Source organism: Schistocerca cancellata, chromosome 3 (genome assembly GCF_023864275.1).
Source record: "Schistocerca cancellata isolate TAMUIC-IGC-003103 chromosome 3, iqSchCanc2.1, whole genome shotgun sequence".
Lineage (NCBI taxonomy): Eukaryota > Metazoa > Arthropoda > Insecta > Orthoptera > Acrididae > Schistocerca > Schistocerca cancellata.
Genome location: NC_064628.1, coordinates 863,941,243 through 863,957,004, shown reverse-complemented (window position 1 = coordinate 863,957,004; position 15,762 = coordinate 863,941,243). Strand labels below are relative to the sequence as shown.

The 15,762-nt window shown below is 38.1% G+C and overlaps 1 protein-coding gene across 1 annotated transcript in view; it reads right to left on the bottom strand.

The window, feature by feature from the left end:
* LOC126175920 (serine/threonine-protein kinase SMG1) overlaps window positions 1–15,762 on the bottom strand; it is a 383,335-nt gene that overhangs the window by 273,701 nt on the left and 93,872 nt on the right. The window contains exon 8 of the mRNA XM_049922990.1: window positions 9,086–9,243. Within this exon, the coding sequence (XP_049778947.1) occupies window positions 9,086–9,243 (158 nt within the window). The remainder of the gene's footprint in view (window positions 1–9,085; window positions 9,244–15,762) is intronic.

Below are 15,762 nucleotides of genomic sequence, written 5' to 3'. Positions count from 1 at the left end.
TGAGGCACATGCATTGTCCTCGTGAAAGACTGTTTTTTCTTCTTCAGGCTGCTTCTCACACAGTTTCCTTCAAACTGATCAAAAAGACTTGCATTGTATTGCCAGTTATTGTTTTAGCCTTTACTAAGTACACAGTAAGAGTACTTTTCTTACCCCCATAAAACACTAGACATAAGTTTTCCGATAGATAAAATCAACTACAGCCTTTTGGTGCAAGGCTAATGTCTTTCAAACGAAAGTTTGTTTTCTTTTGTTCTTGTGAGAGAGCAGAACCACGCACAAGTCAGCTAGTCACAGCAGAGCACAAATCATTTTTCAATGTTGGACTGTATGCACTTTGTCGGGTCACTGTAGCTAGGAACCACATATTTAAAGTGTGTGCCATACTAGAATGTCATTCAGAAAATCTGAAATCTTACAAAAGTATCTCTCAGCTTTATTTATACAAGTCCTGCTCTTTTTCAGTCTTGATAAAAAGTGGTTCCTTTGTATTTCAGGTGCAAAGTTTTCTCTCTCTCTCTCTCTCTCTCTCTCTCTCTCTCTCTCTCTCTCTCTCTCTCTCTCATAAGTTAATAGTACAATGATAAGCATGACTGCCTCCACACTAAGTTTTCAGGGGTTTTCATAATGAGATTAATAATTTGTCAATGAATGGAGCTTTCAAATATTTATGAATTATAAAACACTTTGAAGAGTTAAAAAACAAAATTCTTTACAAGCCCAATATTTGAATATTCTGACAGCTGACAATGACATAGAAACTTTAAACAATCATCGACTCTATTCAGCACGAAGAGAGATAGAACACTGAAAATCTAATAAAATATGGAAGAATAACAGGTGTGAGCAAAATGAAAACTGTACATAAGTATCAAAAGGACAATCGAGAGAGCTGTAAAATTTTGGGGCTCGCGGTTCTTACCATCAGGAGGTGAAATTCCATTACTGTCAGAGGACACTAATATCATTGTGACTCTTCGGCTTTCTTGGCAGATCTGTTCAACATATGGCTCTCAATCACACTGTTTAAATCCTGCAGTAGTTCTCTGAGCCAACTGCTCATCCTGTCAGATAATGGCCGTTTGTTACTGCTGGCAAGTAGCAACTGAATGAAAGCTCTATGTCTGTTCTTTCAGACATATCCGAAAGAAGAGACACCACACATTCAAATTCATACACCTAGCTGGTCAACGGATGCACAAATACGTCAGACCTCCTGTAGGAACCTCAGAGTAGTGAATGCGAGTACAACGGACAGGGACTGCAGATTGGTGGTGCTTGGTGGGAATGTGGATTGGCCATGAGGCATGACGAGATAGACCATGCAGTTGCAATAACACTGTGTCTGTGATGGCTCCTAGTAAGTAGGAGATCCCAGGCTCGAATCCTGGCCCGGTACACATTTTCACTCGTCACCGCTGACTCCACATAATGTCCTGCTGCAGCTGACGGGCAGTGATCCAATTGAATTTATAAGCAGCAACTACTTGTCAGCAATAAATGGTAGCTGCCACCTGATGCTGTCAAGCAGTTGACTTTAAGAAATATTGTGGGATTTACACAACATGATCCAGCAGAAGACCTAAGAACCATATACTGATTAATCAAACAATGGAAAATCCAGAATGGAATGTAACAATATGCATGTTGCATATGCATATTTGGCTCCTTTTCACCAGTTATTGCATATTTTAACTAAGAACTAGTGACAATGCATATTTTAAGTCTATGTTTACAATGTTTTAAAAATTTAGATCGGTAGTCCCTAGTTCAATACAGTTTTGATGTCTCTCAGATTGACTGCGACCTAGAACTATGTGCAATTGCTAACTGAGAGGTCACTGCCTAGCAAAATCATTACAGAAGAGGAACAGGAATGAACAGGCAGGCAGAATCAATGCTCCTGCTCCCACACCTGTGGTTAATCCCCTCCACTGTCAGACCATAAGCATCGGCAACAATTAAACTATGCAAGCTTTTAGTCACAAGTCCATTGTTTCAGTTTAGCTTTCTATTTACTTGTACTACACAGTTGAATGTGTTTACAACGTGTAGTGTATAACATGTGCACCATGTGGCCTAAATAAAGAAATGTTTCATGAATAGGTGACCATCCTGGAACATTTACATACGACATCACCGAGTTTTCGAGAAAAAAGTTTCTAGCAAAAACAGTTTCAAACTGACCAGCTTTTCAAGATGAGTTTCATATCGCAGGAATGCAAGAAGAAAGGACCATGACAACAACTTCTAACAACAGCAAGTTGCAGTAGCAGGGATTTGTCCAAGGGTAACCAAAACAGTCAGTTTAACATGGATCTATGTAAAGCATTCATTTCAAGCAATATTCCTCTTCACAAATTTACAAACCCTATCCTCACAGGCTTCTTGCGCAAATATTGCTTAAATCAAAATATACTAGACGAATCAAAATTGTGTAAAAATTACACACCAACAATTTATGTAAATGTTCTGGAAAAAATAAGCAATGAACTCAAGGAAAGAATTATCTGGATTTCAGTTGATGAAACTGCAGACACTTGTGGCCATTGCATTGCAAATTTAATAGTAGGTGCTTTAAAAGAAAAGCTTCCTTCTTCCTATTTAGCGGCCTGCAAAGAACTTCAAAAGGTAAATCAGTCTACGATTGCCAGATTTGTGAATGAGGGTATTAAAAAAATATTTCCAGAATGTTCTGCAGATGAAAGGGTGTTTGTGTTTATTTCAGACGCTGCTCCCTATATGATCAAAGCAGGAAAAGCCCTCTGAGAATTTTATTCATGTGAGATGCTTTGCTCACGGAGTACATCGCCTTGCCAAAGAAGTATGTTCCACGTTTGTGAATGTAAATAAACTGATTCATCCACAAAGAGAGTGTGTTTCTAAAGGCTCCTGTTCACATCAAGACCTATGAGGAAAAACTACCAAATGTGCCTTTCCCTCCCAAACCAGTGGTAACTCACTGGGGTCTGTGGGAAAAGATGTGTTGTTTTACAATGAACATTTTGCAGCCATTAGAGGGGTAGTAAACAAATTCGACAATGCAGAGGTTTTGGCAGTTTGCCAATGCAAGGAAGCTTTTAATGGTTGCAATATTAAAAAAGACATTGCTGTTATTAGCACTCATTTTACCCATATACCTGCAAGTATTAAAAATCTTGAAACTCAAGGTTGTGTGTTGAATGAATTCAGTTAATGAATAAAATTATTCTAGTCAACTGCTCATTGCCAGAGATATTCCCAAGAAAACTTAAAAAAAAAGTTTGAAAACATTTTAAACTATAACCCAGGCTTTGAACCCTTGCACCAAATTCATATTTTATTAATGGGAATGGGTGAACTGAGGCGTAGCGCTGTATAACGATCCTGTCTTGGAGGCGGTTAAGTAAGAGATGTGTCTCAGAGCTGGATAGTGACAGATGGTGACGCGAGACTGGACGCGCACGTAGTTTATGTATAAGCCGATAGAGGACAGTACTGGATAGGGGACTGATTTAGTTTCGATTGTGCCCAGTAGAGTGCACTAAAGTAATAGAATGTTTTTCATAAGCTATTATAGTATTTTCATGAAGTGTTGTTATGTCTTTTTGTGTATGTAAAATGTTATAAATGTGTTTTAGCAGTATGAATAATGCGTGAGTGTGGATTAATGTTAATATGAAGATAATTGTTTAACGAGTTGTGTGGTAGGATTTAGTGTGGGAACATTTCGAAATAGTATGGATATGGACAAAGGGGATTTCTGTAGAACAGATTTGTAAAGTAAGTTTATGGTAAAGGGAAAGTTAATTCAGGTATAAATAACAATAGTAAATAACTTTATGCATAAACAAAACTTCAGCATATTAGATAATAGCGTCGGTAAAAAGTGCAGTCGTTAGGTTTACTATTTTGCCATTGGTTATTGATGAAAAGCGCGGACTGACGCAGGAGAATGTTGTTTTGCCATTGGCTGTTGAGTAAACTGACCAATGGTAAAGCAATATTCTTCGCGCGCCTTTTTCTGCTGGTAGAGAAGACAGACAGTATTCTAGAGAGGAGTCGAAGCCTAGCCATGAAAGAGATTGGACGTGTGCAGTAGTAGTTCCGATGGAAATGGTAAGTTGCCGGATCTAGCAGTGTTGCATACATCAAAAGTGTGGGAAAATGACGGCATAAGTATTCTGATGTGTGTGTAGAGATTTCAGAACTTTTAAGTGAATTTTGTGATGAGAAAAGACATATATTCCGCGTGGCATATTGAGCAGGTCGGTGGCTAAAAACTGTGACTGCATTAGGTACCGACAGACTTAATATTTGGCGAGCATTATCAATCAAAAACAATCAGTATTTTTGTAGCTATTACGTTTTCAGGAAATGCAACACCATAAACTTGCTAATGTGAGTGAAAGGGATTGTGAGTGACTGTGTTAAGACTAGCACGGGCTTGGCAGTAATACTTGTTCACTTAAATTTCAGAATATATTAATTGAGGACAAAATTTCCAACCTTTCATTTCGTGCTTCTCCCGAAACTTAGATTAGTGATTTTAATTGCAGCCTGGTTCACGTCGAAGTATAGTAGGTTTCACTCGGCTTTCCTACTGATGATGTGCTGAGACAATGTTCACAGGTAGGTGCAGGTCAGTCATAAAAGGGACAGAAGGAATCGCGCCACCGCAGAACTTTTACCAGAAATGGTAAGTGCCACCATAGTACCCAAACTCAAATACTGCCCAGTTACCTCAGTTGATGCAGAATGGTCCTTTTCTGCTAATAAAAATGTTTTGAGTGATCGAAGACACAATCTTACTACCGAACATTTGGACAAGTACTTGGTCGTTTTTGTTTACAATAGCAGAAATATGTAAAATAAATTGTAAATGATGCTTTGGTCCAATAGTATTAACTAAAAGTTAATGCTGTTCAAAAAATTCATGATTGTATGTTGTTTTTTAAATAAAACACTACGGAGTTTTTGAGCATGCCCTCTTCATGCAATATATCTAAAAATTGGTCCTGTACATATCGACTGTTTTGCTGCAACTCATTTGCATCGCATCAGCTTGTTACTAACAACAATAGCAAAGAAGGAACAATTCTTGAAACACTGTATGCGTCTCCATTTGCAATTTTTTTTTAAATTATCCCAGAAAGGCCCCCTTCCTAACCTCTACCAGAAAGTATTCAGAAAATGATATCAGCATTTTAAGTGTACTGATTTTTCGCTTGGCCGGTGCTCTTTGGTTCGACTTTGAGATATAATGCACGCAGTAATTACCTTTTTTTTATTTTTTCATTATTATTTGATCTTGCATATTCTGAAACTTCATGCATTTTAAGCATTTTTCATGCATATTTTAAGATTTTTATGATGCATACATATAATCTGGTCTCTGATACTAATGATACATTGATTAATATTATTCATTGCACATATTGTACAACAATGTCAATTTTTGACATACTCCACACCACACAATGCAAGTGTATCACTGCTTACAGAGTGCTTTTACTTCCAGCATGAAAAGTATGTTAGGGGGTTCTGTCTAATCATTTGTTAATGTTATGACATACCTCTTCACGAGAATGAAACTTCTTGTCCACATCTGTTTCTTTGGTCAGTCTCAGATATACGAAAATTACTCGTGGCAAAGTCTGATGTGTGTGCAAAAGAATTGCAGTGTATAGCTTGCACAGTTGTTACATGGGCCATGCAGAGCCATGCAACAATACACGTAGTCAGTAATCCACAGCATCTTGATTTGAACAGAAGCCAAAAATGTGCCCTCTCCTCTCCCCCCACCCCCCCCCCCCTCCACAGATTGAGTTTGATGATATGGTAATACTGGTACCTCCTTGCCCCTATTACTCCAAGATGATGCCTTATTTTTCCTAAAGGATGTCAGTATATACTTCCCTGCTAATGTCTGTTTTCAAAACTTTCTTGGTTTAGGGACTGATCCATTATGGCTTCATTGGTTTGCTCTCATACTTTCTCTGTGGCTTCATTAGTGTAAGTGTTGTTACAGGTATTTCCAGTCATTAACTCATTAGATACTTCATTTCCACAGCCAATCGATACATTAAAAAAATGTCACATTCAGCTCTTTATTTTGGCATGTTGTATGTTTAGTCCCAGTTGGTGCTAACCGAGCGAGGTGCGCAGTGGTTAGACACTGGACTCGCATTCGGGAGGACGACGGTTCAATCCCGCGTCCGGCCATCCTGATTTAGGTTTTCCGTGATTTCCCTAAATCGCTCCAGGCAAATGCCGGGATGGTTCCTTTCAAAGGGCACGGCCGACTTCCTTCCCCGTCCTTCCCTAATCCAATGAGACCGATGACCTCGCTGTCTGGTCTCCTTCCCCAAAAAACCAACCAACCAGTTGGTGCTAATGGACCTATGTTTTACATATGGGGACGATTCTTGAGGAGGTGGTATCATGTTATTGTTGAAACTGGTGCTGTAGACTTAAAGGAGTGAGGAACATCAATAAAATTATATTGCAAAAAAACTGAAGGAAGAAAGCTAAGAGGCACTCTGAGCAGAAAAACTCAGTGAAAAGGAGTAGGTAAAATAATCCAGTATGAATTTTCGATCTGTGTCAGAATGTTCGCTGATTTGAAACTTGTTGGCAGATTAAAACTGTGTGCTGGATTAGAACTCAAACCCACGACCTTGCCTTTCAAGGGCAAAGGTCCCACGTGTAAGTCCCAGTCCAGCACACAGTTTTAATCAGCTAACAAGTTTCAAATCAGAGGACAATCCGCTGCAGAGTGAAAACTAATTCTACAAAGAATCGCTTTGGCTGCAGACATGTCATGTCTCTGCAACATCCTTTCTTCCACAAGTGCTAATTCTGCTAGGTATGCAGAACTTTTGTGCAATTTGGAAGTAAGGAGATGAGATACTGGTGAAAGTAAAACTGTGAGGACAGTGCCGGATGCTCAGTCAGTAGAGCACTTGCCCATGAAAGGCAATCCAATCCCTGTCCAGCACACAGTTTTGATATGCCAGGAAGTTTTAAGTAAAGTAAACCTCTTTACTGCATCTGCAGAAAAACCAAACTTTCTTTATGTCCCAAAAATTATCATGCAATGGACAATCTAAAAAGTCAAACCTACTAACATGGGATATGAATTCCTTTGCAATGCAAATAGCTCAAATGATATTTCACATTCTCGCTGTGATGACAATGGCTTCAACAGATTTACTCAATAAGAAACAAATGGATGTCATTGCCTGGTGGTAACACACAGCAGACAGAGACACATTGCAGAAGTGTTAAATACTAAGCATGCACAGATGAGGCTGTAACTTAAAACACAGTTCCAAACTAATAACCAAAATTTGGAAGATAGTTTCACACACTGCATTATTCATGTATAACTTCACCGAGAAGGGGCCATGAACAGCAGTTCTGGATTTCATGTGATAGTTAAAAACCCATGGAAAAAGTCACTGCAACTGATAGGTGGAAAGGCACGAGCAAAGTTTAATGAAAACAGAAAGTAGCATCCAAACAAGTACAACAAAAAGAAGAAATGAAGGAAGGTTATGGTTTAACATATCACAAACGACTACATCATCAGAGACCAGACTGGACAAAGATAGGAAATGAAATTGGCAAACATTTAGCTCAACTGATTTAAAAAAACCACTAACCATCACTAACATGGGACATGATCAAACAAGGATTTCTATCCCATCAGCCCTGAATGTTGATCTAGCATCTTAAGTACTGTGTTTTGTTACTCATTTGAGGTTATGGGCTGATATTCATCTAATTACTGAAGTGACAATGGACTCAAAGTGTACCTGGAGATGTTGGTGATTAATAAGCTGACAGTAGGTACTTTCAGTAATGTGTGTCTTTAATGCTGAATCTTCAGTCACCTAAAAATTTATCATCACAGTCTAGACGAATGTTATCATTCACTTCATTGCTCTTCCTCCTAATCTATCTTTGCTTTTGACATTGTCCTACACCTCTAGGCTGAAGCTGACACATATCTCACTGATGTACTACATTTGAGCTTTTACTAGCTCTGACATGTCTCCCTTTATCTACATCTCCTCTTGTTTTTTATTGCAGGTGCATCTCCTCATCCTCAGGTTTTAGTGACCTTTCTTTTCTTTCTAAATTCCCCACCAACACATTCCTCTTTCTGTCGTGGGGGAGGAACTTACAGTTATGTAAGTCAGCACAGTTTACTGTTCTTATTTGTTTGTTTACTGGCAGTATTCCGAATTCCACCTCCAAAGGTAAGTCGTTCTGTCTCCTTGTAATTTTTCATTTTTTAATTTGTTATTAAAATCAGTTTTCTCACATATAGTTACTTATATGGATTCATTATGGGTCCTCTGCTACATTAAACAACAGAGCAGGTTTGGCAATACAGTGTTACAATTGCCTGTTTGCTTGTGAATTTGCAAGGATTTTTCCCACTGGTCTTCTGATTAGAGAAACTGATGTTCATATTGTTTCTCTCTCTTTCTATTTGTCATGTCTTTGTCCCCCCACCCACCAACACCCTCCTCTCCACCTTTCTAATAACACCCCTGTCTGCTTACACAGGCTACAGATTTCCTTTCTACTAAGCAGTCAGTTATTGTTTCTGCAAATGGTTTTAGTTTATCTGCTAGGATCACTTAATTATATTGTGAGAAGTTTAACAATTATCTGTTGGAGCTTGAAGTCCATACACAGTTTTGATTCTTACAGCTCAAGCTTTGCTCTTTGAGCTATTTTTTTCTCCACTGATTCATTAACCTTCTGCCCATCCCATCCCATCCCATCCCATCCCATCTCGTCCAGCTTCCCATCCAATCCAGCTTGACATTCAGTCTAGGTACTTCAAAAAGTAGTTTAATAGCCACAGTTCTATGTATAGTGTGAAAATTTGTATTCATAATAGATCCACGACAAGCTACCAATATTCACTACTGCACTATACATACTTAAGGAAACTTAACATACGCATTACAAAGCTTCATGTAAACTACAACACATTTTTATGTCCTACCTGCAGCCAACACTTAAGCATATTCCTCATACTGGCACTTACAGATGTCCAGAAAACAACAGTAAATGAAAGACTTACCTGATACAATAAGATCCTGATTTGAGAACATCTGAAGTACATTTACAACTGTATGAAGCATTTTTGTGAAGCAATTTATTAGGAAATTCCAAGCAATTGTTGGTGAAACATTAGGATTTAGTTGTTCGCCTAAGCACTTCATGACCGTATTGAACACCCTAAAAAGGAAAAAAAAGTGTATTCTGTAAAATAATATTTGTGAAAATAAGCTAGTAACATACTATTTAGTTTCAAATTATTCTCTTTCACTGATTTTTCAGTTCTTTACTGGAAAACTTTACTGAGGCTTTATAAACACACAGAGTTGTTCACAACACTCTTCCATGGAAAGTTTGAACCATTGTTTCGTGTTATCAGTATAACTTTCCATCCTTTACATAAAAAATGATGTTTATTAATAAGACTGTAAATAAAGGTTAACATTTCCTTGCAACTACTAAGTCCAGTTGTAGATTAAATAACATAACAGAACATTTAAAGAAAGTGAATATTGTGTTGGACATTATTCCTATTCATGGAGTTCATACTAAATAAAACACACACACACACACACACACACACACACACACACACACACACACACACACACACACAGAGAGAGAGAGAGAGAGAGAGAGAGAGAGAGAGAGAGAGAGAGATTGGGGGGGGGGGGGATAAAAGTACATATATATAAAAGTTCTTCATATGTTAAATAATCTGCAGCTGGGGAGTGATTAAAATAGTAAATTGGTACATACAAATATTAAAGTATTTATGTAGACAACAACAGCAGCAACAGCAACAACAACAACATCAAATATGAGTATTGACTGAAAAGTAATGCCTCCACCTTTGTAACTCTTCAACAGTTGGCAGCATCGGTATGCGGCAGGTACTGGCTTGTTCCGTAGACTCTTCTCTACAGCTCCAGTTGGCGGGAAGCCTTAGTATTGAACGGTTGTGTTGTTAGAGTGTAAAGTAAGGAACCCTGCACAGATTGTCGGTCAATGCAATTTAAACAATGTGCAGTCATTGATTTCTTGATAGCAGATGTACCCTACAAGAGATTCATCAAAGAATGAAAGCAGTTTATGGCAATTGTGTTGACGTGAGTACTGTGCGTCGTTGGGCGAGTAAGTTTAAAGATGTTGAGGCGGGAACATTCGATCTGCATGACAAACAAAGAGTTGGATATCCTGTGACAGCAACCACCGAGTTCCACAAGCAAAATTTTGACAGATTCAGGACAACCGTCGTATCACTCAGAGAAATTGGAAGCACAATCAGCATTTCACAATAATGTGCGAGTCACATTATTGCTTTGCTTGGCTATTGGAAGATCTGTGCACAATGGGTACCCCAGATGCCGACTCCTGAAATGAAAGTGCACAGACTTTAAATTTGCCAGGAATTCCTCTCACATTACGAGAATGAAGGTGACACCTTTCTTGATTCAACTGTAACAGGAAAAGAAACGTTTGTACATCATTATGACCCGGAGACGAAACATCAGTCTATGGAATATCGACACAAAGACTCACCCTCAGAAAAAGAAATTCAGGACACAGCCCTCAGTTGGAAAAATCATGGTCACATGTTGTGGGACGCAGATGGTGTTATCCATGGTTATTTCCTTGATCATGGAATAACAATAAATTTGGAGCTTTACATCACAATGCTGCGAACTCTGAAACGGCAGCTAACAAGAGTCCGGATGAAAAAGGGAAATGTTTTCCCGCAGCATGACAATGCCAAACCACACACTTCACGTGCCAACACAGCAGAACTTCTGAGACTGAATCTCACCACCGTACGGCATCCACCATGCAGTCCAGATTTAGCACCAAATGACTTCCATCTGTTCCTGATAATGAAAGATTATCTGCGAGGACATTATGCTTCAGATGAAGACATTGACAGAACTGAGAGACTGTGGTTGCGGAAACAGAGTGTCGACTTCTTCCGTGAGGGCTTCAGAAAACTTTTTCATCATTAGCATAAATGTATCCAACTGGCTGGTGATTATGTGGATAAGTGAATATTGGTAATTAAAGATCACATTCTAAGGATTATTTCTGCATTTGATTTATTAATATATTCCCATCCAAACCCAATTAATGAAGGTGGAGGTATTACTATTCATTCAACCCCCATATAATGGAATAAGACTTCAGATTACAGAGGGGTGTTGTTGGGAATGAAAAAAAAATTTAAAGAAATATTTTAAGAACATTTAAGGAGCTGCACTATTATAAACAGCCATCAGCTCCTTTTGAAATAACAAGGAATTTATTTTCATGATCCATTTGCTTGTCTTACAAAGTGGGAACATGTTTGTTCACATATAATAACTATAAACTTCTATGACTTATTTCCTTTTGTACTTTTATAAGCACTTTTCCATTAATTTTGTTTGATTTACTTTCAATGCTCATTTCTTAATGCATAGGAGTTGGCTAATCGAACCCAACAATTCATGCGGAACTGCCTTATAAGTACAGTTTTGTGTGTGTGTGTGTGTGTGTGTGTGTGTGTGTGTGTGTGTGGAAAGGGGCAGGGGCAGGAAGGGGGGGGGGGGGGGTGTAAATTTTAACACAGGTGTAAGCGAAATAATAGTAAGACAGACATTATTAGAGGAATAGGATATAATGTAAATCTTCAAGAACTAGAACTTTTTTTAAAACTGTACACTATAGCACTGAAGACTCAATTGAAAACCAGTGTAACCACTATCCACAAGACAGTATTTCACCTATCAGGTAGGCAGGTACATTTTTACATGCTGCTCACCATCACATTCATTTGGTGAATTGTTATCTAACATCATACGTATTATCTTCAGTCACAGAATTCCGATGTGGAAAGTCAATATTTGGAAAGAAAATGGCCACCAACTATTCCAAGCAAAAGATTCCAAGACTTAAAACACTGTACAGCTTGGACTTCCCTGAATCTGATAATGATTCAGCTTGGAAGTCTTTATGCATTATTAAGCCACTAATTCTACCATTTCTGTCCAACTGTCTGAAGTTTCATAAAACTTAAAGCCACAGCAGCTTGGCCAATATTTGAAGCATATTTCTCTTAATTTCAAGGTGATTTTTTTGCTATGCTACTAGATTACAGAGGGGTGTATACAAAAACAAAGTATTATTTTTATGCGGAGGGGGCAGTGGGATTTTGAAAAGGGGGAGTGGTGACAGAGAGAATTTGAGGGAGAAGAGACAGAATGATTTTCACAGGGAGAGCAAAGGTAGATTTTCTATGTTGAAAATCCACACAAATTATTATTTTAGTTGATGTCTCACTTATTTAACAGCTAGTCCTAGTTTGGTTAGATTTAAAAATTAGGCATACCTGAACTGCTGACTTCTACTGTTTGAGAAATTATACACAGTCATGAAATTTTGTTACAAAGTGATTGCCAAAAATTTTAAATAGTTAACTATAAACACTGTTTCTGCTGAGGAAAAATGAATACACAAGAGGATCACAGACACAGCAACGTGTGATCAATGATTCCTCTTGCATATTCTCAGACACACTTGTATTCACAAAAAAAGTGCTGATCTATACTCACACTTCCATAGGACAGACAGAAAATCAATTAACTATGTTGTTTGGAGAAAAAAGGTCCAGAATGGTACCCTATAAATGACTGAAATGCTCTCCTGTGCAACAATATGTTCTCAATGCATCAAATATTAATATTCATTAAAATCTTTTAAGTTCCTGAAAATCTGTTTTACAGTAACAGCCAGAGAACCAGAGAACCACAAATTACATTATTTGCCACAAGTCCACAAGTATTAGTCAGAGAGAGAGAGAGAGAGGGAGAGGGGGGGGGGACTATTTGTAGCTTTTGTCAACAAATACGTCAGCAATGATCAAGGAAAAACTTTCCAGGTGAATAACTGAACAGATGCTACAGGCACTTTTTGGAATTTAAGAAGCAATTCTGGTTTATCAATGTAACCATTGTCATTTCCTTACAAACATCAAAGCCCATTGAAATGAACTTCACAGTGAACAAATACAGACTTTTTAATGTCTAAGTGTTACTCTGAAATCTTCAAATGAGTGATTCTGCATCAGAAACTGGCAAAATAAAAAATGTTAATTTAGCACATAACAACAAATGTTGGCAAACTTTACATTACAATTCACAAGAGAAAACTATAAAAGTATGAGACAGGAACTCAACAGGAAATCCTTTGTATGGCTGGCAAACACGCATAGAAATGTAAGAAACTATTTTAATTTTCAGGACTATTAGTGCCATCATCAGGGAGAAAAGAGGGATTGATTGGGGAAGTTTCGAAAGAAAGGGTAAGTCACTACAACTTCAGAATGAGAAGGACCTACTGGTATTCCTTTTCTTGTAAATTAATTAACAGACAGTAGAGTACTGTAGTCATTTCACCTGAGTTCATGAATTACTACACATGATTCCCTCTCAAGTACAATAAGGATGCTGTCAGATTTTTATGAACACTGGATGGGGGATAAAAAAGTCTCTACTCACAAAGATCCCCAGTGGTAGATAAAATTTAAAATATGACTGAATAACAAAAAAGGGCATAGTCACTGGCATTAAAATCACTAGCCACAGTAGGTGGGAGGCAACAGGCAGAGACCTCTCAAAAATATAAATGATCAGAGGGATTTCGCATTTGTGTCAGTATAACGAAATGCAGAATGTTTAGAAAACTCATTCCTGTAAGGATTCTATCCCCTTTAGCTGCAAAATTGGAGTGGTGTGAAGACATTCCACCACTGGTTTTGAACCCATCATTAGGTAAGCAAACAACATGTTTACTACATCCAGTGTTTGGGCTAGTTGCATCTAAATAGTTTCAACCTGTGAAACACTTATGGACCACTGTCACGCATGGGTCAAGGAATAGTCGAGAGATGTGAGTGCATGTTGGAACTGCGCATTATTGCACCTCCATAATAGTGTTAGGTATACCAACATAGATTACACATAATAGAGGGAGATGGAATGGCTGGGCCTGGTGAAGTTCTCATCTCTGACATTTCTCATTTTGCACTTTTTTACATTCCTGCTCAAAATGCGAAACAGCAAAGGAATTAGTTGTGCGCCAGCAGGTACAATCTTCTGCTGTGGCACACCAATTACCGGAATCAATGTTCACATCCATTACATTGTACTTTAATTCATTCTTGTAGCATTACAGAGGAGCACCACGGAGCCTCCTACCTGCGCTAAATTCATTATACAAAATTTGTTGAGGAAGTCAGTTGTTTCTCATCTGATGGAGATGCCCAATCCATCCGAATTGGTGACAAATGACATGGCTTTAAAAGTTCATCTTCACCTTCTCAAGAACAGATGTGTGTGATATGAAGCCATCCTATTTGATGTCCACAATGTATCTCAGCTTCAGTTGGTTGAACCATTCCAGTTTCTTAAGACCCCGGCAATATAGCATCCAGGTTTTGCAAATATAGAGCCATCAGTTTGGTACATAGTGCCAGGTCTTTATTCAGAAAGATCTGATGGGGAGGCATCCAAAGGCAACATTGGAAATAAGTATTCTGTTCTTAACATCATTTTCTGATGAATAATTCATTGAGAATATACTTCCTAGTTAGAGGAAATCACCTACTTATTCCAAAGGTGTGCTGGAAATAAAGATATTGAAATCCCAAGAAAGAGAGTTACATTCTAGAAGAATGTAATGAAAGTAAACACTGACTCAAGGAATTGACGTGCCAAAGGGAAGATCTTACTCGCTTGCACACAACTACTTCACCTGCAGTTTTTAATTGTGAGTAGGAATGATGTAAATTGGATAATAAAAAATGTCAGACACACAAACTTTTAAACTTTGCCCAGCCTAGCCACACCCTCTATTATTTGTAATCTATGTTGTATACTCAACACTACTATACAGCTGCAATAATGGAGATATCCAAGTTGCAGCAATCAGATATCTCTACTCTTCCTTGACTTATGCATGGCCATGTCCATAAGTGTTCCACGGATGGAAAATGCTTAGATGTGACCTGCCTAAACACTGGTGTTTTTCTCTTTGCTTACCCTACCCTTGTTCTCCCACTCCCTCTAACCCTCTGTCCTTCCTCCACCTGACCTGCCCTCTGTGATGCACTTCAATGCAACTTACAAAGAACCTCTACTTTTTCATTTTAAAAAGCGACTGGGAAATATTTGGCATAAAGAAAAAACTAATACTATACACATTCTGTAAAGACAAGAATAAGGAGGTGCAATCAGACTAGACCTGGTTAAATAAAATAAAATAAAATAAAATAAAATAAAGTCCCACAAACAGCTACCATTACAGATGGAGCACATGCTTAAATTAGGTAAATAAAGGAAGATTAGGATTTCAATTCCCACTGATAATATTGTCATTAGAGAAGGAGCACAAAGATTGGTTGTGCAAGGATATCAGCCTTACCCTTTGAAGGTAACTATCCCACGGTTTATACGCGGACAAGAAAAAAAAATTCTGGTTTTTTACCGGATTTCCCAGTTAAAAATACACTTTCTCCCGGGTGAAAACACACTTTTACCATGTTAAGTGACAGTATATTTTCCCTCGGAACTGCAAAACTTATCAATCCTTTGAATGGTTATGGTTTTATACACAAGCGCAGAATTTCCCGGCACTTTAGAAAACCAAACTCGAGGAAAAAGACAGGTTTTG